The following is a 22,975-nucleotide window of genomic DNA, read 5'->3' on the forward strand; positions in this document are numbered from 1 at the left end:
GCTTTTTCTTGGGCACCAGTTAAATACCCCACTTGAATTGCAGTGGGAAGTAACGTTCTCAGACGACCAAATCCCAACACAGGAAATGTGGAAAACTGCAATAAAAAATATAAGCAAAGCAAAAGCATTGAGTAAAAAATTTTACCATAAAAAACACATAAATGTGACATTCGGTGTAGGGGACAAAGTACTGTTCAAGGCATACAATATATCTGACAAGACACGCAATTTTAGTGCAAAGCTGGCGTTTAAATCCAATGGTCCCTACAAGATAGAGAAAAAAATATCAGATGTATCATATCTCATTAGGAACATAGAGGATTCTGATGACACAAAAAAGGCACATGTTTCACAACTAAAAAGATACATGACACCTAGAAAGTAACGTTATTTATTTAGTTTGGCTGATCCGCCCAAAAGAAGTAAATTTTTTTTGTCTTTTTGATGTGCATTTTCCACTAACTCAAACAGTTAATTACTAATAAATTAATTACTAAGTTAATTACAAAAAAATCGGTTTTAGCACACCTATTAGGAATTTTCTTTTTTTTCTTACTCAATTTTAGTGTTCACACATTCGATTTACAGAAATTCACAAAATTCAATTCGAATAACTTGGTTTTCATTATCATGGCCAAGGTCAACCTTTTATACAGATGACCTTCGCTAAGCCTTAGCAGGAAGCAATACCAGATATTATCACGTTGGACCTTCCGGAATCGGAAACACTATTTAATTTTGTTTATATAGTACATAATTTATATTATTTTTATCCTTTTACTTCACTTATTGTTACATGCAAACCAACATTTGAATTTCCACTTTGAAACTTGATATTAGCTCAATGTCAATCACAGATCCCTTTTTCTCAGTAAAGTCTTGACGCCACGCCATAAGGCATAGTGACCATCCCCAAACTTGAATGTAAATTTAACTTGATGCCAGCCTGCCCTCACTCTACCGATTCAGAGCACTATACCATACACTTCCATCAGTTGGACAGCATCAGCATCCCCGACACAAGGAGAAGTAAGGGCAGGGAAGCCCCACTCCAACTTGAAAGGGATTGAGCTCAGGCCGTCGTAAAAGTTGAATGTTGAAAAGTGAGAAAGAGAGAAAATCAGGCAAGAGAAATTTTTGTTGAAACAATATTGGTTTAGGGCACTCTTGTAAACTTGGTAAATATATTTATTTGTTTTAAGTTTATTTTTGGTTTTTATTCATTTTATTTTATTTGTACCCCTTTCTGCTTCCTCACCCGGAGATTAACATCTAGGGGAGGACACAACAATGAAGTTGGTCTCCATTGGTTATCAATAGTTAGGTAATATTAGCCCCCAACGCAATCAGTCTCGCATTCACACTCTCACTCACTTTTAAATAAATTCTTTCTTATTTGCAAACCATTCACTCAGTTAGGGTGGTGGAGATTCCTCCATCATCCTTTACACCTTTTATATAACTAACCTAATTGAAGGTTGATAGGGTACTCGATATTCCATACCCTCTCACACAACACATTCACGCTCAAAAATGCCTTCACTATCAACACATGCTAGGGACACAAAAGCACCAAAAGGCACCCATAGAGGAACCTTTCTCTGTATGCCGGACACATACATGGGCTTTGATTCAAATTAAGTGTCTGTGTATCAACCTCGCATTATCTATCCTTATTAATCGGGTGAGGATGACCCTTCTTCTATGAGTCAGATCCTACGAGGGCCACATATCAATGCTCTTGATATGTGAGAGGTTAGTTCTCAGCCTTAGCCACCTCGCTGTCTTTTCATTACCCTCCAGATCTAATCCCTACTATGTGTGCAAGTATCAAGACAGCAACCTCTGTTTTGCCAAAAAAAAAAAAAAAAAAATCCAACAAGAGGGTCAACACCTGTCAAAGCCTGTCATGGATAGCAGACACCACACTGAAGGAGTAGGTGTAATCATCATTTAACTTGTCTTACAAATAATTATGTAGCAGGCTTAATTATTACTTAAATGACAGTAAAGGTAGAGCATACCACAGGCCGTAGATCAGGATGAATCAAGATGTATCCATTGTTGGTTACTATGAAGGCATATGCATTTACACCAAGCTAGAATTATAACTTAAATTAATATTTTGATATAAGATTTGATCTGTTGAATGTGTACTTTACCAAATGCTGTGCAATAAGCCTTTGAATATCAGAGTTTGGAACATCAGTCCCTGCAACTCCCAAAAGATTTGCAACCTTTGTCTGAAACAGCAAGGATTTAGGAGTACTATGTGAAAGAGTCAAAATTAATTTTTCAAAAGATTTGTTTTTAAACAAATATATATGCAGTATTGAATTTAACCCACAATAGAAATTACAAACAGTAGTCAGCAAATTGTTGAACTGTTGAAACCTGCATGGATAAAAACTTAATATACTGGTTCACTGGAATTTCCTTTAGTTTCGATCAGGTTAGTTTCATTGATATTTGTTGTTACATGGAGGTGGGTATCATCGTTAAACTCCTGAGTTAGAAAGAAAATCTCCAACTTAACTGCTGGACATTTACTATGCTTCAGATCTAATGCGATATAAATAATAAAACCATGAATGTAAAGACTCCATAAATATGAGAAAATTGTAAAATATTTGAAACTGAGAAATTAGCTCATATTTAAAAACACTTTCATATAATAGAAAAATTGATAAAATTGTAAAAACAATCAAAATTCTTAACAAAATGTAAGAAATAAACATTATAAAGACACACTTCATTACTCTAGCCCACCCATTACACTTTTATTGATGTCACAACATAACTAACATTAACATAACTTATGTCCAAACATCAAAAGCTAATTTAAAACATTTTTTCTCAATACAATAACCTTAACAGTATTGACCTAATAATTTCATTACTTATTTTTCATTTATATTTTTCCTTAAATAATGTCTCGTTTAAATTAAAAAATAAGTTAATAAGGTTTTACATGTTTGCTTAATTGTAAAGAGATGTCATCACCATTGAAGTTTACAGTTTTGAATATAATTAAACTAGTGAAGACCTTCTGTTCTTTGGTATCCTTTACTTCTTTATTTTTTACTTCTTGTGGAAATAAAACACAACATAATATTGATAAACGTATTACATAACTGTAAAGTAAATAACATTAATATTTTCTGTTACATTTTTAACTTAGCTTTAAAGAATTCAGAGAAAGATACTTCAAATTTAATTGATATATTAATTTCTAAGAAACAACAGAGCAATGAGAAAACTATATTTATTACATTTACACTTAGAAATTGGTGCATTGAATCTGTCCTATTACTTATGTACTAAAATTGTTTATACAAAAATTTACAAACGAGTTTTTTATAACCCCATAAAAGTTCCTAGCTGAAGCCAATTTAGGTTATTAAAACTCATGCTAATCATCTTTCAAAAACATGCCTATACAAAGTAAGAAGAATCCTACAGTGAAAAAAAAAGACAATAGTGGCTACAAAGCAATTTTTTAATATTATCTCTTATTGCATGAGTAACAACATTACTTGAATTAGTTTGACATCTAATTACAATATATAAACTTTTTTTTTTTTTTGAGGGGCGCGAACCACCAAGGGTCATGTTAGCCCCGTATCTTTTAAGAGAATCCCCCTGCGGGAGGAAGATTGAGGAGCCAGCACACCAGAAGAGCGCACCCACACAACAACGCCCCAGCATGCCCAACCCCACAACCTACCCCCAGCCACAGGGAGTCCCATGTTACACATTGCTTGTTTATATTTTGTTGATTAGATTAGCTTCATTTAAAAAGTGAAACAGCTTTGTAAGTGTATCTTGATCATCCCCTAAAAGTTCAGGTAGTGTATTTGGTAAAGCGTACTTATTTCTGATACTGTCATATAGATGACATGATATAAGCATATGTTTTACAGTCACAGTCTCATTGCATAAATGACAGATCGGTGGTGGCTGATGAGCCATCAAGTATCCCTTGGTGGCTCTACACTGCCCGATTCTCAGCCTAGTGAGGATCGCTTCTTATTTTCTTCTAACTCTAGATGAGGAAGGCCACATTCGAACAGTGGATTTTATTTCCCGAAGCTTGTTATCTGTAACATCCGACCAAACCTTTTGCCATTGTGTCCATACTTTAATTTCTAAAGCGGAATTTAAATCATTCCTTGTGATCTCGCTGATTTTGGTGCCATTTACTGCAGCTTCTTTGGCAGCTCTGTCCGCTAGTTCGTTGCCTAAAATATTCATATGCCCAGGGATCCAAACAAAAATGACACTCTTCCCTCGCTGTGAAAGACACTTCAGAGAATAAAAGGCATTCTGGACCATGGGGTTATTTGAGAACGGGTGGTTCAAGGCCTGTAGGGCAGACATCGAATCAGTGCACACGACCAGTGTATTGTTTGAGCAATCAACATTCAGTGATTTGATTATTGCCGTCATTTCAGCTGTATAGTTACTCGCTATTGAGTTTAACGAAAATAAATATTTTCTATCTCCAACTACACAAGCTGCTCCCACCCCATGGGGGCCTTCAGAGCCATCCGAATATACGTATGGTGATGAGGGGAGCTTACTCTTGATAGTTAAGAATTCTTGTTTATATATATAGCTAGGAGTGTCATTTTTATTATGCATATTTAGAGTCAATATTACTTTTGGTTTTGGTAGTAACCAGGGAGGTATGACTGAACAAGTTTCTTTTTGCAAAGGTGGTATCATGAACTGTACATCCAGTAACATTAGCGATATTCGAGCAGAAAAAGGAGTCGGCTTGATGGTATGTTGACTATTATGTGGAGGGTTACCTCCAGGAAAAAAATAGTTAAGTGGGTGCGCAGGACAGGAAATAATTTTGGAAAAATATTTTAGATCTAACAAGTTTCGTCGGTATTTTAAAGGAAGCTCTCCAGCATCTACATGGAGACTGTTGATGGGACTGGACCGGAAGGCTCCCGTAATTATTCTAAGTCCGGTGTTTTGTATAGGGTCAAGCATACAAATTTTACTCGATGAGGCTGAGCCATATGCATTTGCCCCATAGTCTAGACGCAATCGCACAAGAGTTCTGTATAAACATGTAAGCCCCTTGCGATCAGCACCCCACGAACATGAGCTTACAGTCTTCATGATATAAACTATTTTAGGAATAAAATAAAGAATGAAAAAAAATAAACTAACTCAAGTTATTTTAAAATATATGAATAAGGATTTTTTTATTAAAGAGGTTTTGATAACATTGTGTTTTTTTACCCCGTTTATTTAACAGTTGTTTTTTTCATTTAATGTTTGCAAATGGGATTATCATTGAGTATAATAATTTTATTATGTCTTAAGTGAATCTTCATTTATTAATATACTTATTTAAAAGGAGAGATCAATTTTATCTTATAAGGGCTGGTTACAGGCGTGGGATTTAAATGGAACTTTTTTTTAATCGAATTTAATTCGAAAAATATTGAACACCAGTCTGAGTGTTCTTGTCAATGGGGAGTTGAACCAAACCAAAAAAGGAGTTGAAAAAATTTTTTTTTAAGTAATTTGAATAAATTATCTTTAATATGATTTTCTGTTTTGTTATGCATGTATTTCAAGGTATATATCAATCAATTTGGTGTTTGTATTACCTAGGATAAGAAAATAATTGCATGATCAAATTAAATAACATAAAAAGTCTCAAAAACAAAATGAACATTCAGTAAAGTAGGTCATAAAACATTTTATTGTGAAAAAAATTCGGATTCGTTTTAAGCACCCTTCAAAGCTTTTAAATGCACATTTTTATGGCATAAAATTGAAATTTTTGGGTTGGATTCGCATGGGACAGTTTTTACTTTTTTTAAATCTACCTAATTTCAACGTTATGACAACCATTGGAAAGTTGGATTATTCTAATTTCAGCTAATGTCTAAAAGATTAAGACTTTATGCCACTATAAATAAGAAAAATAAGAATGAAATCAACAAAAACTGTTATTTTATTTTTCCGGCTATAATTTATTTATGAAAGCAATGTTTGTGCCATTATGTGAGGTTTGTAAGGTTCTAAAACCCTGTTAAATTTTTAGTCGATCAACGGATTAATATCAGATTTATCACAATTTTTGCAATTAAAAAAAAAATCGAAGGCATTTCGTAAGAAAAAATTTTGAGGGAAAAATAATTTTTATTCAGGGGTTTTGGAGGTTGCAAAGAACAAAAAACAAATAACAATTTTGTTACATACTTAAAACAAATCCGAATTTTTCATTTTTTTTAAAACAAATTTTCCTGACCTACTTTATAAGAAGTGTCTTTTCATATATTTAATCTCATTTAATACAATCCTGTGTATTATTTGATTATTGTACATAAAAAGATAAATTGAATGTCTATAACAAACATGAAATAAATTACTAACTAAAGCAGAAAATTCTATTTAAAATAAAATTTAATTGCTTAAGATGTTTTTTACTCGACTACTAGGCCTGTTAGCAAGAACACTCAGACAAGTGTCTAATATTTTTTAACCTAGCATCATCACCAAAAAATGTTTTATTAAAATTGGTGATACCATATCCTTAGCCTCACCTTGTTAGTTTTTCTAACATTAAAAAATTGACATGACTTTTTTTTAAAATAAATAATGGTTAACAATGTATAAAAAAAATCTGTTGGGGCTATTGCCAAACCAATATTTAAAATTATGTTAATAATTCAAAATTTATCTATCAGTGAAATTTCTTTGTTGACATAGTAAATCATAAAATGTAAAAAATTGTTATTTCTACCAATGAGTGAATGTAAAGCGTTAGTCTGCTAGTCTGCTTACAGTACAGCCACTTTGGTGGATATTTCTCATACCAAAGGAGGTCCATGAAGAGGCACCAAGGAAAGTGCTTCGTTTTATAAGGAAAAGCTATGAGCTATAAGGGTTTCACAATATATCTCCTTAGGTTGCAGTGGAAGAAAGGATTGTCATAATTCTGACTGTCATAAACCATAATATGGTTGGTGCAGAATTATAAACTACTTTATTATATATATAACAAAGATATTTAAGAATCTTAAAAGGGGGGGGACTCTGTTGAAAGATGGTCACAAATTTTACAGCTTCGATGAAAGCAAAATGTACAGAGATTCTATTAATCAAATATACAAAAACATCTCTAAATGTCTCTGAAACACTCAACAAATTTTTTTATAGATAATGTCTGTTACATAATATACGTAACTTGTAGAGTTTTACATCTAATATTATATTTATATATATATAAATGTTATCAACGTTATTTAAAATACGTGTTTCAACATTTGATAACAACACTTCTACTATAATAATCTTTTTACTAATGAAATTAGCAAATAGAATATTTTAACCTACTTATAATATACTACTACTCTATTTTAAGTGCTCTATAACTATAAGTCTATATTTAGGTCTACAAATTATTTACCTAAAGTATTGGATCTAAAAATATAATTTAATTTAACTTCAAAGCATCCAACATGATGAATAATGTACGTAGTTCTATTTTCATTACAATAAAAACATTGTAAAATATGTAATTAAAAGTAGCTAATTACGCAACTATCAGCTGCTATATCATAAAATATATGCATGTGTAATATATTGTACATTGTTTTGGATTTTCTTCCCAATAAAAGACACATATTTTCAAATTATAATACCATCCAATTAAGCCTTTTCAAAGATATGTATATTTGCATAATTATTATATACATTTGTAAAATATTGAAACTAGAAATAAATGTCATTCTCTGATAAACCTACCTACCACTACTAACATGATAGTCCTACCTACTTACTTGTTTGATAAGTCGAGTGTTTATTGTATTATAACAGACATTTGAAACGATAACCCACATCAAGTGTTTCAACTTAAACTTTCAATTGCTTGTTTTTTCTGATGGAATGAGGCAATTTTTTCATTATATTACATGACATTTATTTTAAGAAATGGTCGCATTATTGTGTATCACTTCAATTGCCATTTGAATGCAAATGCCATTTTTGTAATCAAGTACAAATTCATAACCTGTATTTGAAAGAATAGTGCAGATTTCATATGGCTATTTATTAGCGATAGTGATGTATGATTATTACACGACAAAAATTTCAAGAGCTTTAAATGAATTAATTAAAAAATTAAATCAAAATAAGAGACCAATCTGAAAAAAGTGTTTTAATCAAGATTAGCAAACGTGCCTCAACAAATGCATAACAATTATATTTTATCTTGAAAAATGTTTAATTAAATTTTGGTAAACAATTAACCTTTCTGATGAAAAACATCAAACCACTTTGTTAGATATATTTAAATTATGTGTTATGTCCAGGCCAGGACAATCATTTGACAATTATTATGGATCAGTGGAAATGTTATGCATAAACATGCCATATCTTACTATAATATTTTTTAAAAAATTTTATTCAAATATGTATGTTTTGTAATTGACCTGTTTAATGAAATTCTGATCATCTTTATATTTTACAGGAGTCAACCTTTCATCAAATGTTTGCCTACTTTACATCTCAAACCAATTGCTTCTAATATTTTACTTTTACAGATTCTAAAAGATATATTAATGATTGCAATATCCATAAATAAAAGAGAAGAAATGTGCCTCAAATATGCAGGCAGATGGGAAAAACCACTTCCTACACTAAACCTTATTTGACCCAAACTGTAGTGACAGCCATGAACTCATGAGAACCTGTAGAAGACCTTTGGCCACATAAGCCAAAGAGAAGGATGTAGCAAACAAAACATTGCCCCGTAATATGGGGTAGTGTGAATGAAAGGGCTCCTTCAACAATCACCCCAAGAAATATCAACGCTCTGGGGGAGTGTGAATGAAGGGGCTTTTTTCCACAATCACTCCAAAACACATCAACTACTTAGGCTGTATGAATGAATTCAGGTATGTGAATGTAATTTATTATTGTGAATGTGTGGACCACTACCCCACTTACTCTGAGGAATATTGAGTACTCTGTGGCAGTGTAATAACAGATTCCTGGGTCCTCGATTGATCTTAATCCATCCAAATATTGAAAATTAAGAGAAGTTTTAGTGAACATAACAAGTAGAAATAAAGCTTGGTGAACTGGAATAAAACGTGGTGCCGTGGACAATGTACAGACAGACTGACTAAAATCATAAGCCTAACTTCCTGTGGTAACTTCCTTCCAACAACAGGGCAGTAGTAGACCTAAAGTAAGGTGGCTTAATTTTTTTCTTGGCACATAGAAAACCATATGTTGAGAACTTCCTTGCTTTTAATTTTTAAAGCAATCTTTCTACTTTTTCAAATATATTATGTATATTTTCTTTATAGAAGGTGAATTATCTGTGTTAAGAGCACCAGATAACTTCATAAAGTGCAATAGCTTCTTAGGAACCAAATCAAACCCGAAATTAATTTAGAAGTTCAACAAGTTGTTTACTCCTTAATTATGAATTTATTTAAGAAACAAAATGCTGACTAAATTATTGGTTATGATTTTTATTTATTCTGTGTCTCTCTATAAATATATGGAAAATGTACATGTAATCACACAAAAATACATATCAATGTATAACTGTTATATTATATAATATACCTTTTTGCTACAATCTAGACTACAATAAAACTATCTAATATACTGGGTCGGGCAACACTATATAAGAATTTGCTTATACCTCTCTGGTTCTTAAAACCCAAAATGCTTCGTTAATGAGTACACGCTCAGTAAGATTCTGTTGGCAGTTTTAAAAATTACTGTTAAATTGAGCAACATTGCAGATTTAGAATATAGTAGAATCACTACAAATTTATGCTCATTTTAGATAGTATTACCCAACAAAAATATATTTTTTTAAATCAAAAGTGTTAGTTGTTGCTTGAAAAAAGAATTGCATTTATACAAGTACACGAACAAAACAGAGTATATTATTTCAATACACTTTAGTTCTGAATAATTGTACTGTAAATAAATTAAATGTTTAGGATGAAGCTTCTTAAATTATCATTGCTATGTACTTACAGCATTTTCCCTCCGATCATATACAGGCATTGAAATGGATGTCATGAACTTGTATGGATGTAAATTTTCAGTTAGAAGTTGATGCTGAAATTTAAAAAAAAAGGAAGAAAGCATATTAAGTAATATTTTATATATATTTATGTATTTGGGTGTATGTTTATTTGCATGGAAGACAAATAACAATTGCTAACATTATATTTATACAAATATAAATTGAAAAATATAAAATTGATTCTTTCTTATTGATTCTCCCTTTGAGGTACCAGTCATCTAATAGGGTGGGGTGTCTTTGAATATAGAGCTTACAACGGTTGGGTCGGAGTGAGAAGAGAGGATGAACATGTCATTGGCAAAGGTGGATACGACTGTCAGCAATGTATATTTTAAAAAGGATCAGGCCAAGGATATATATGGGAACATGAATGTGTTCTGAATATAGTGGACGGTTATGGTCATCAGCAGTATATTTAAAAAATTATATTACTCAAGTCAACAAAACATATCAATTACAAGCATGAACAATGTTGACTTTTACCTGTTGTTTTCGGGCCAGACGCTGTTCTTCTTCTTCATCATACCTTCCTTTGTGATAGCGAAAACTTTGAGATCTTTCTTTTTGTTTCTTTCGTTCTTTCATTTCCCAAAGCCAATCCGTCATTTTTGGGTCCTAAATACATACATATTTGTTTAAAGTTGAATACAATTAAACTATTTACAACAAAATTTATACAGTGACATCAGCATATAGAGGGGTCCATATTATAGGGTGTTCTGTTTTTAACAAAACCATGGGTCTTGCCATTACTGGAACATATTGCAAAACTTGCTCTCTAACTTCTGCCATCGAACTTAAATGTACATAATATCCTATAGAAAAAAAAGCATAGTTTATGTTTTGATGCATTTAGTAAATAGTAAAGTTTTAGATAGATAGATAAATAGATCTATTTTAGATAAATAGATCAAAATAAGTACCTTGATTGGCACATGCCATCCATTTTACCTCCCGTACATCTGCAACTTCTTTTCCAATTAGGTAAGTGAACACACGTACAGGCATGGGTGGTGTTTTCTTCCAGTTATACTCTTCGAAGATTTCTTTAAAATTGTAAGGGACGCCATCTGTCACTAGCATAATAGCTTGATTGCAAGCTGCTCCTAGTTTTTGCTCTCTGTACTGTAAAGATAAAACTCATTATGCAATATTCAAAAAATTTATATAATAACTATTATATATAACTTTTATAATTAAAAAAAATATATATACCTCTTGAAGGAGTTCAAATGCTTTAGTCAAAGCAACTGTGAAATTGGCAATATTACTTGCTGGTTCCATGTTTTCCATCCCCATTTTCAATTCCCTGATGTTTTCCAAATTTGCCTTAACATTTATAATAAAAATAGACAAAAACCGTATAATGATATGTATAAAATTAGATTCAATGCAAAAAGATTTTACACACACACATATATATATAATTTTGCACAATAATATTATTTACCTGCACCAATTTATCTTTGAAGCAAGGTACAACTTCAATGGTGTCTTTCACAAATGTCATTATGTTAACAAAATCATTATTTCCTAGAGTGTCTAGAATATTATTAACGACATGGCGAGCTATTTCTTTACGTTGCCCCATCATGGAGCCAGAGTTGTCAACTAAAATTAGAAGATCTTTTGAACTTGTAGCAGCTTCAATGTACCATGATCGTGTTCGACAGTCATATAGATCAACTGGACTAGGAGGCACTTGTTCCCATTTCATAGCTGAAAAAATCAAAAGTTTTAATTATAGATTAAAATCAAAATTAATTATTATTTGATGATAAAAATTATGACAAAATATGATCCAATTATGACAAAAAATCATATTGTACCTGGAAATTGCCTCATAAAGCCTGATGAACTTCCAAAGTACTGCCATGAAAGTGATGGATCTTCTTTGTAGTTACCAATAAAAATGTCATCAAGATTTGCCGACCATTTGATTCCATGTATAACATCAGGAGCTGGAAAATTTACATTAATGTTAGGGGATAGTAATGCCAAGAGTCTGATACAACTTACCTCTGTCATAAACATTCGTCGGTACATGTACAGAACTCACACTTGTATTAACAGGAATATTAAAAAAATGACTGTTTGGTGTAACTATTAGTTTGTTCGGATCGTTTAATTCTTCTTTTCTAAATTGTTCTTTTCCTGTAGCCTTAAGTAGAGGTTCAAGGTTTTTTGAATTATAATATTGATAATCTAAAGGTACACTACCTTCTGCCTGAGAAGCCATGGCAGAGTTTTCCGCAGTATCCATGATTCGCTGTAATACAAAGATATATTTTAATGTGTAGAGATTAGTGACCGTTAATCGATATCTGAATAGATATATTTTAAATTACTCTGTAAAGATTTGAAATATATTAATTTGAAAAATAGATTTTAAATTATTAACAATCATTCTACTTACTCGTACTGCGCTTATTTTTAAGTCCATCATGTTTTTTATTTCTTGAGCAAGCTCTCGCACTAATTTATTTCCTTCTCTAACTTCAATTTTAGCTTCTCTAAAGCTCTGAAAAATAATGACTACATAATGCTTATTGTTCATGGTGTAAATCAATGGCTTCTATCAAATAATTTAATTAACAAAGCAAAATACTCAGTCAATAAAATTCAATTGCTAAGTACGGTACAAACTTCTCAACTTGATATTGTTTCAATTTACAAGATATTAGTAGCAACAATTAAATTTACATAGTTAATAAAAACTTGTTTCACTTACTTCTTGCACCTTGTTTCTTCTGGTTACATGGTCCCCAAAATGCCACAGCTCTGTTCCTAATTTTGACACCCATGATTCAACACTAAAAATCAATTTATCAATTAATAACCAAAAGTTAATGGCATACATTGTTTGAACATGTGTATATTTTAAAAACAATTTATTGGGGAATCTTCCTGAAAATTTTGAATCTTTCAATAATACTTAAGCTTCATGTCCAAGCTCGCCAACCTTATGGTAGTTGGGGGTTCAATGATGTGGGTACATGATGTATACCTTATCATAGGTTATGCTGATTGTTGTTGAAGTGCTTTCAAATTAGTAGAAAGGTGAGGATATGGGTCTGGTTGTATACCCGAAAAGACGACACTAGTACCACTCACAAAAAAAGAAAGCTTAACCTAAATGCACCCTTATTAAAAGTATAACTTTCTTAAGAGAAATGAAATATCTAGGAATATAAGTAGATCAAAACCTTGCCTTGAACAAACACATATAGACAAAGTAATAAAAAAGACTATAACAAGTGGTGATGAAAAATTTTGTAGTAAAACATGTTGTATAAATCCAAAAATATCCTTTTGGCTGAATAAGCAATATTTTAGCCTTTGGTCACATAAGGAGCCCTAATATGGTAGCCAAAAATGTTGGAAAAGAGATACAAAAGGGATTTAAAAAATTAAAAACTGGCTTCTCTTTGTACATGGGTAATGTGTATACATGCCCAACTTCAGTGGTGAAAGTGGCACAGGGACTGCCACAGTTGCATATATACCATAAGCTATAATAAATGAGATGGCTACAAAAATGTCACTCATCCACCTTCAACTACCTCTTACTCTCTCTCTCTTTCTTTTTGCTCTATTTCTCTCACATTCTCTCTCTCTCTCTCTCTCTCTCTCTCTGTCTGTCTCTCTCTCTCTCTCTCTCTCTCTATCTATCTATCTCTCTATATATCTATATATACATAAAAATTTTAGTTGGTAATTAAATGGGCAATGACCAGTAAAAGGCCTATTATTTCCTTTAATTCCTGCCCACTGAGAGAAAGAGATAGATAGTTATACAGATAGATAGATAGATTAGACAGACAGATAGATAGATAGATAGCTATACATATATATACCTATCTATCTATCTGTCTGTCTAATCTATCTATCTCTCATTGGGCAGGAATTAAAGGAAATAATAGGCCTTTTACTGGTCATTGCCCATTTAATTACCAACTAAAATGTTTTGGAAAAACTGAGACCAAAAGCTACCAACTTTGTCATGAAACAGTGACATGAAGCCAAGCACTACTTGGAAACAGTACAGCCTCTTTGGTAAGACACTAACGCCTGGGAAAATTAGCAAAGAGGAACTCCTGAAAGTGCTTAACTACCTTAAAAGCAATGCCCTTTCCGGCCTTCAGAAATAAAGGAGGGTCAATTCCATAATAGGCAAGGATAATGGAAATGGAGGAAGCAGTGGAAGAAGGTCCTACAGACAGAAAGGTGAGGAAACCAGTGACCCCAGAAAAAAGCTTCGTATTTGAATTTCCACATGCAAAATTAAACACCATTTATAATTTATTTTAAATATATTAAACATTTGATGAAAAATGTTTCATGTTAAATGCAAATTGCTTTAAAATTAGTAAAAAGGTGAGGATATATGGGTCTGGTTATCAACCTAAACTAAACCACACTAGTGCCATACACAAAGAGAAGGATGCTTAACCTAAAAGCACCTTTACAAAAATAAAAAAATAACTTTAGGAATTTTGACAGATCCTTCCAAATAAAATATAAAAAGATGGAAACCTGCCAACTTAGTTATGAAACAGCAAAGACATGTCATATGTAAGTGCAAAGCATTAGCCCGGAAGCCTGGAAGTACAGCCTCTTCGGAAGGACAGTAACGCCTGGGAAAATAAGCAAATAGAAACCCCAGAAAGTGCTCAACTATCTTAAAACCAGTGTACATTCCAGACTTTGGAAATAAAGGAGGGTCAATTCTATGATAGATATTTTCGGTAGCAGTGGAAGAAAGGGAGATTAGTCACCAGTAGTCACATACATTTTTGTCTTTCACTTTTTTTTAGTGAGAAATTATACTGTAAAAGCGCAATTTATCACTAGCGTTCCATTCTTAGAATTAAACACTGAATAAAATAAAACATTTCATAATATATATTGTAAGGGAAACGATAGTCATCAAGGACTAGCTAATAATCTAAAGGTACACTACCTTCTGCCTGAGAAGCCATGGCAGAGTTTTCCGCAGTATCCATAATTGGATTCCATGATTTATAATTTATTTTAAATATATTACATTTGATGAAAACTGTTTCATGTTAAATGCAAATTGCTTTAAAATTAGTAAAAAGGTGAAGATATATGGGTCTGGTTATAACCTAAACTAAACCACACTAGTGCCATACACAAAGAGAAGGATGCTTAACCTAAAAGCACCTTTACAAAAATAAAAAAATAACTAGGAATTTTGACAGATCCTTTCAGCTTTCTGAAGGGTGGACAGGGCGTCTTTCCTCTTGAAGGTATAATTTCCCTTAAACGGACCATCCCAACTGGGAATACCGCACAAAGGAGAAACCAATGTAGTCAATCAGGTATGGTCGTGCGATAACCCCCCCCCACGCTAGACCTTTGACCCTTAAGGGTCATTTAACAACGATCATCTCGATCCCCGACGGATCCCTCAGTTTAATATTTCAGCTGAAGAACTGATCGCGAAAGTCTATCCAGAGACTAAAGGAGTCTAAAAGTACGTTAATACGACTGCTCTAAATCCAAACGATCGGAGACTCGACAGTATATCGTCTGAAGGAGAAACCCTTAGAGAGTAGAGGCAAGTCACAAAACTCCGTTCTGACAAGGAAGTTAACAAACCGACCTTGCGACTTTTCAGTACCGCATAGATGTAATTATGTAGTAACGCCTTCTTGAAAAAGACATCCAACCCCATAGCGCGATAACTGTGCCTGGGAATATAAAATTCTCCAGATGGTCTACTCGACGTTAACGTTTAGTTTCGGATTAAAAAAACTAAAGGATTTTGTTGAATATAAACGGAAAAATACAATGAAGGTTAATGTTATGGCCTGAAGTTGACGAAGCAAATTGTTTTATAGTAAATAGTGCCAGTTAAAGAGAAAATCCTTTTTGCCCATCGTTTTACATTGACATTTTAATGAATTATTTATTGCAAAATAACTTTTTTTGTCAAATATATATAAAATTATTCGTTTAGAGGTGCATTTGCAGGAAGTAATAAGAGAAGAAGATAAAGGTGTGTATCATCAACAGTTAATTCTTGTATCATTCATGAAAACCTTATCTCAATTTTTGTATTTGTCCTATTGAACCACGAGGTCCAATAGTTAATTAGTTTCAACATACCTGCACATATAGGAAAAAATGCACTTTTAAAAATTGGGTAATTTTCATGTAAAACTACACCAGAAACACGTGTGCCGAGGTTTTTTCGACGCCCTCTAACAAGATTAAATATTAGTTTATTAAATCGTATACCAAATACAATGAAATATGGTTTCTTCAAAGCCAATACGTACAAATATTTGATGCAACACTGCATGGTCTACCAAGGAGGATCTATTATCCAATAAATTTTAAAAATAAAAAGTGGCTGTACAATTTTTAAAAAACCTTACATTTCCTTTGTAATGAAAGCCTGCCCCTGGAATAATGATAAATATATGAGGAACAGAGTCTTATAATGTGGCTTCATTTCTGGCCGTATGCTTTCAACGCTGAGGTCGAGTATTGACTGGTGGGTGGCCGGGCGGCAGTGAAAACACCGACGACAAAACATGCGCTCGCGCATTATCCATTTAATGAATTGATTACTTACTGTCAGTATGCAAAAGAAAAAAGCAAAAGAAAATATATATATATATTTGACTATTCAATTTAGCCCTTTGATTGACAGTTTTACATTATACAAGCCTGTGGATTTTTTTTAGAAGTTCAGCGCGAGACCAAGTTCAAAAAACAGTAGTGATGTGAAGCGGAGGATTCAATTTAACGAAAATGACTATAATATAACCTGTAAAGCTTTGTGAAATAAGCGTTTTAGTAGCGAGAACTTTGAAAAAAAATTTTTTTTTCAAAGTTGAAAAACACTTTGATTCTAAACTCCAAACCTAGAGACTAGCAAATTTCAGAAAACGTACTCCATTTAATATCCTTTTTCGTGGTGAAATTGTTTTTTTAATTACTTTTTTCAAAGATAAAGAAATTGATGAAGGAAAAGAAAAACACCGTGGTTGAAGGATAGTTAAGGTGGAAAGATTAATCGAATAAAAATTTAAAAAAACATTTAATAAATCATTCAAAATTTTCTTAAGTTTTTTATTTTATTTTCCACCTTATCAATCCGTCAACCACGGTTTTTCCTTTCCTCTATCAATTTCTTTATCTTTGAAAAAAGTAATTAAAAAAGCAATTTCACCACGAAAAAGGATATTAAATGGAGTACATTTTCTGAAATTTGCTAGTCTCTAGGTTTGGAGTTTAGAATCAAAGTAAGTTTCTCAACTTTGAAAAAAAAAATTTTTTTCAAAGTTCTCGCTACTAAAATGCTTATTTCACGAAGGCCTTATAGGTTTAGTATTGATCACATCTTATTGGAAATTTAACGTAGTTTTCAATGATATCAACGGATTTGTCCAAAACCTTTTAATTTTGGAGTTATCATTGTTTGTTTGAAGCAAGGTCGTGAAATCATTAAAAAATCAGAAAAATTGAAATAACTCCGAAACTGTGGAGATTCAGACCGTAGTTAATTAGAATTTTTTGATTCATTTATTAATGTAAATTCTACTTATAAAGTTTGTAACGAGTAGCCGAACACCCTATATAGAGAGCGAGTAGGAGTGCCACTATTTCTGAGAGTATTTCTATATTATAACAAGTTTGGTGAAAGATATATTCCGTACTAACTCTCATTAGAATGTATTTATAAGCGTGAATATGTGTATAGTACAAGATCGAAGACGGAATATTATTAGTACCCACGAACTGTAAATATTGCTTATACGTGTAAATAAACGGAGATGGAGGAATAGCCAGCACTTGAGTGAAAAGCACGTAAAAATAACATTCTAAGGCTCGGTTCTGCACATAAGTGTAAAAGGGTCATCCTCACCTGATTTAGGATAAGCTATGCGAGGTTCACACACGGGCAAATTTTTTGCGATCCAAAGCCGGCGTGTCCGGTTTGTACTTTGTAGAGAAAAGTTGCTCGATTTGTCCCACCTAACTGAAGGGTGCAATTCCTTGGCTCTATATAAAGAGCGTTTACGAATGCCACCCGATATGAAAATTGTGTTTGAGTCTTTGGGCCTACGGGTATTTCTGCATATATTTCCTTCCTTCAGTCGTCGAAAGGGTCAATTTTATCCTGGAGGACGAGGTCGAGTGGTGGAGCGGAAGCGAGGACCTAGAGGGTGTATGTGGGAGTCGTCCTATATGCCTTCGATATTATTAAAAGGGCCTTGCTCCAGAATGGATCTCCCCTTATTTTTTTAGCTTCCCTCCAGCTGCAACTCCGTGCAAGGCAATTGGAAAATAGACGCTCTTGTATGTAATAGAGAGAGCCGCCTTTCAGATCAACCCCCAGTTTGTTTTCGCTATCACCAGTTCTGGAATGGTCTCGCCCTCCAGTCTGCAACCAATCAAAGTAGAGCCATTTCGTATATAAGCAGGGTCATTGCTCCACGGACGGTAGACTCGTCTACTCGACGAGATCTAAGCAAATTCAAAATATTACCGACAACGACAGCAAGGGCACTCTCTTGAAGACCACATTCCAAAAAAGTGGACCTAGGATAGATCCCTGTGCGCATCCTATCGAACTATTGCCCATCACAATTCTGTGTTTGGTTGCAATTTTAGCTTGTCTTTCGTTGAAATAGCTCGAGACCAAATTGAAGATGTTTCGTGGGGTAGCCTTTCCTTTTCAATTCATTCAGAAGCTTTTCATCATATGGTTACTAGTTTTTAAGGATATATGTAGTGAGAAAAGTTGAGAGGAAGAGTCATATTTATTTGCAAGAATTTTATAGGTTTCGATATCTTGCCTTTCACTACAATCTTGAAGAGTTGTTAAAGTTAGGAATTTAATTCAGTCGACTTAGCTGTATGGCTTTAATTTTATGGAGCTTTTGGCATAACGTCTTTGAACTTCTTCTGCAAGTGTTACAATGAAAAATCAGAAGACAAACTTTTTTTTTGCACTGGGGAGACCAGACTCAGTCAGGCACGAGTTTAATGCTGTTTTGAAAAGTAGGGGCTCCAAATATTACTTGCAAACTCTAGTATACGTCGAACATAGGTAACATCAATTTCTATTTAACTTGGTATGCAAGAAAATTTCCTTTGTACAGGACATCTTTGAGCTTTTTGACATTGCTCTCCAAAGGTTTTTTTGAAATGTTGTAGAGGCCTAAGAAATACAATCAAGTTTGTACGAAGCCAACGATAGTGACGTGAGAATCCTGGAAATGCAAAATCAACACTAAACCGCAGCGATAGTCAGATGGAGGGGGAAAATTCGACCAACGCGGCCGAGAGCAGTTCCTAGTACATACTACATAGTGTGCGCCGTGCGGTCTGCGGAGCCGATGGTTCGGACCGATGATGTGGCAGATGTTCAAACGCAGTCGAGTCGGAAGACTTGGTAGCATGAGAAGGATGCTTGTGCACCAGATAACCAAGTCTTTTTTTTAATTTATGGAAGAAACTTTATTTGTACAATGGTACATTATAGTTATTATCACAGTAGATACTACATAATATCATACAAAAACAAATAAATGACATGAAACGTGTGGTGGGTAAGACACCCAGCGGCGTTCCTCACATAGTTTTCACAAAAATAGGAAGCAACGATTTGTACTACAATGGCAAATAAATTAATAAATAAGAAATAAGTAACAATAATTTTTTTTCACATTTATCTATTCAAGTTTTGTTAGCCAGATCAGAGTGCCTTTTATGTTTTAACCGTCTTAGATGTCTCGGGGTGGCTGATTGTTGGCGATATCCTGCATTAGTGGGTTAGGGTGTGACGTATTTTTTCAGTGTGCTGATCGTATGAGTTCTTTATTACCGTCTAGACATCTGGTATATCCAAGTCCCGGTGAATGGTGACGTTGCGTATGAACCATGGAGCCGCAGCTATAAGACGAAGGATGCGATTCTGAACGGTTCGGATTTTCTTTATTTGTGTATCTGGTGCCAAGGACCATATTGAACAGCCGTACTGCCAAATCGGTCTTATTACTGCTAGATAAATCAAAGGGGTACTTCCTAGTCGCCGTTGAACCTTGCGGGCCCTCACAAGGGCCGGTATTGTACCCAGGAAGGTCCCAACTATTCTGCCCAACCGGGAAGCCCGCAACCGTGAGCTCTACGGCCCAATACCCCTTTCAGGCAGGCGAGAAGGGCACTCCTAAGTGATAGGCTCTGTAGAGCCGGCGAGGAGGCTTTTGGCCCTAAAAAAGGACAGTTGAGTGTGAGGCAGAGCTTCCACCTGTCCGACTGTACCGAGCACCCCGGAGATCGTGAGCTCGTACGACCCGTGGGTCCTTTCTAGTCTTCAAAGTGGAAACCCTACTTCCTTGAGTAACTCAAGCGTGGCTCTGAGAAGAGCCGGTGAAAATATGGGCGAGATGTATCTGATGAGGTTGAGCCGAATTCTTCACAGGTCCGATGAACAAGTCTCTTCTTTCGCTGGATAGAAATTAGTGACTGGGTTTTTAGTTTTTACAAAAACTGTGTCTTGATCCTTAGTAGCCAGAGGTATTTGGGAGGTTTGATTTTGGAGGAGCGGGAAGTTACCTTGGATTCTCGTTTTTCTTTATTCAAAAGTTTTGTACAGTTCGTTTATGTCTCTATTAAAATTAATTTACATTGTTACTAACCACTATTATATTCTTATTTATAATTTATGATTACAACAGAAAACAAACAATCCTTAATTGAACTGGTAATGTGTGGCGCAATCCATCGGCGAACCTTCTGGCAGTTCTAATCGTTGGTCATTTCGTTAGGTGCCGCTTTCGTTGAGAAGGTGGTGGGTCACCACATGGCTCCCCCCGAAAGCGTCACTGCCGCGGTCTACACGTTGTACATGATCTTCTTCCGAACTATCCTTCCGGACCGAGTGATGAGCGTTGGAGTTGAAGCAGTTTCCTGCGGTCGTGACGACGGCTGTGGTGCAGGATCGGTTTCCGTATTGGTCGGCTGGGTGTCTGTTGCTGACGAGGTTAAGTCGCAAGCTAGATATGCTGGCTTCACCTTGTCTATGGATACGGTGGTTTCCCTGTCTTCCAGCCGTATTCGTATTGTCTTCTTGCTTCGTGCTAGGACTTCATATGGCCCCTCGTAAGGCGGTATGAGGGTGCGCCGTATTCCTTCAACCTTCAAATATACATGGCTGCATGTCATGAGGTCTTTAGGGATGAATGATGTTCTGGCTGGTCTCCGCCGTTCTGGCCTTACTAAGGCCATACTCTCTTGGAGTTCTCGTATGTAGGTGTCATGATCTCTTGATTCTTCTGACGGCACGAGGAAGTCTCCTGTTAGACGTAGGCTTGTTTCGAAGATCATTTGGGCAGGGCTGTGTTCCTCGGTATTGAGAGTGGAGCGGATGCCCAGTAGGCCAATTGGTAGGTGTTTTGTCCAGCTGTGTTGAGCCTGTCTTGCCATAAGCGCAGCTTTTAGTGTTCGGTGGAATCTTTCGACTCGTCCATTCGCCTGTGGGTGGTATGGAGTTGTCCTGATACGTTCCACTCCGAGCAAGGCTGAAAGTTGGCCGAAGAGGTTAGATTCGAACTGCCGTCCTTGGTCCGTAGTCAGGCGGAAGGGTGTTCCGAATCTTGAAATCCAGTGGTCGACGAAGGCTCTGGCGATTGTTTCTGCTTGGATGTCCGTGATCGGTATTACCTCTGGCCATCGGGTGAATCGGTCTACCATTGTGAGGCAGTATTGCTTCCCCTCAGAAGGCGGAGAGGTCCGACTATGTCGATGTGGACGTGCTCGAACCGGGAGGCCTGTGGGAACGATCCGAGAGGTGAGATGGTGTGCCTCGTGACCTTCACTCTCTGGCAGGGGGCACAGGTTTTTGCCCATCGTCCGATGTCTGAATTCATTCCAGGCCAGAAGTAGCGTTGCGTGACTATTCTACGGCTGCTTCTAATTCCCGGGTGGCTTGGGTTGTGGACCCGTTCAAAAGCCGCCCTCCCGAAGGCCGGCGGAAGGTAGGGTCGTGGGCTTGGAGAAGTTGTTTCGCATAACACGCCCAGAATCCTGACCCTCTCCAACTTGAATGATCCTCCGGAGGGAAAGCTTCCGTTTTCTTCTTCCGCTTGCTGTGCCGTCGCGAGATCATCCCATCCGGTGGGAGTATCAAGCTCATTTAGGAGGGAGAGAGCATCGGCTACTGGGTTGTCCTTTCCCTTGATGTACCTTATGTCAGTCGTGAATTGCGCTATGTAGCTGAGGTAGCAAGTACGGATTGGCGAGGCGTCGCTAGCCTCGTTCTTAAATGCAAACGTTAGAGGCGGCTCTAAACGGACTGAGAAGTGCCGTCCTTCCAAGAGAGGTCGAAAGTGTCGAACTGCCTTGTAAACGGCCAGTAATTCACGGTCGTACGTCGCATATTTTTGTTGAGCTAGGGAGAGTGCTTTTGAAAAAAATCCAAGAGGCACCCATCCCTCATTGTCTCGCTGCTGTAGCACGGCTCCAATTCCTGTGTTTGAAGCGTCGCAGTCTAGGGTTATCTCTGCGTCAGGAGCAGGTGTCCGAGGCGGATGGCGTCCTTTAAATCTTTCTTGGTTTTCTCGAACGCTTCCGAAGATTCTGGGGTCCAGACGACCGGACGCTTGTCGTTCTTCTTGCTGCCTTTTATGTATGCATTAAGTGTGCGTTGAGTTTCGGCAGCGTGCGGAAGTCAGCGTCTGTAGAAATTACCATTACGAGAAATCTTCGGAGGTCCTTTATAAGCGTCGGCTTTGGGTACTCGGTGAGTACGTCCACTTTCGCTTTTACCGGAGCGATTATGTCATTGTTTACGTCGTATCCCAGAAATGTCACGCTTTCTTGTCCGAATACACATTTTTTTACTTT

At 35.4% G+C, this 22,975-nt stretch overlaps 2 protein-coding genes across 5 annotated transcripts in view; both read right to left on the bottom strand.

Moving 5' to 3' along the window:
- LOC106668919 (voltage-dependent calcium channel subunit alpha-2/delta-3) overlaps window positions 1-16,620 on the bottom strand; it is a 33,050-nt gene extending 16,430 nt beyond the window's left edge. For 2 of the 4 annotated variants that reach the window (XM_024227232.1, XM_024227233.1), the window contains exons 1-14: window positions 16,495-16,620; window positions 12,819-12,900; window positions 12,504-12,608; window positions 12,107-12,356; window positions 11,917-12,048; window positions 11,538-11,806; window positions 11,303-11,416; window positions 11,011-11,212; window positions 10,766-10,902; window positions 10,571-10,702; window positions 10,036-10,119; window positions 9,692-9,748; window positions 2,163-2,243; window positions 2,025-2,099 (exon numbers count right to left, since the gene is read on the bottom strand). In XM_024227232.1, the coding sequence (XP_024083000.1) occupies window positions 2,025-2,099; window positions 2,163-2,243; window positions 9,692-9,748; window positions 10,036-10,119; window positions 10,571-10,702; window positions 10,766-10,902; window positions 11,011-11,212; window positions 11,303-11,416; window positions 11,538-11,806; window positions 11,917-12,048; window positions 12,107-12,356; window positions 12,504-12,608; window positions 12,819-12,900; window positions 16,495-16,571 (1,797 nt within the window). In that variant the 5' untranslated portion in view covers window positions 16,572-16,620. The remainder of the gene's footprint in view (window positions 1-2,024; window positions 2,100-2,162; window positions 2,244-9,691; window positions 9,749-10,035; window positions 10,120-10,570; window positions 10,703-10,765; window positions 10,903-11,010; window positions 11,213-11,302; window positions 11,417-11,537; window positions 11,807-11,916; window positions 12,049-12,106; window positions 12,357-12,503; window positions 12,609-12,818; window positions 12,901-16,494) is intronic. The other 2 variants (XM_024227234.1, XM_014398109.2) reach the window with 1 other exon arrangement.
- A 4,345-nt stretch (window positions 16,621-20,965) lies between these two features.
- LOC106668885 lies at window positions 20,966-21,556 on the bottom strand. The gene has a single exon (XM_014398038.1). It carries the CDS (start codon window positions 21,554-21,556, stop codon window positions 20,966-20,968), a length of 591 nt encoding a protein of 196 aa, XP_014253524.1.
- Window positions 21,557-22,975: the final 1,419 nt, after the last annotated feature.

The sequence above is a fragment of the Cimex lectularius genome, unplaced genomic scaffold (genome assembly GCF_000648675.2).
Source record: "Cimex lectularius strain Harlan isolate CLEC.00 unplaced genomic scaffold, Clec_2.1 scaffold224, whole genome shotgun sequence".
Lineage (NCBI taxonomy): Eukaryota > Metazoa > Arthropoda > Insecta > Hemiptera > Cimicidae > Cimex > Cimex lectularius.

What these genes read in the sequence shown, in the direction of transcription:
- LOC106668885 (XM_014398038.1), bottom strand. Translation starts at nt 21,556, where the DNA reads ATGGCAAGACAGGCTCAACACAGCTGGACAAAACACCTACCAATTGGC.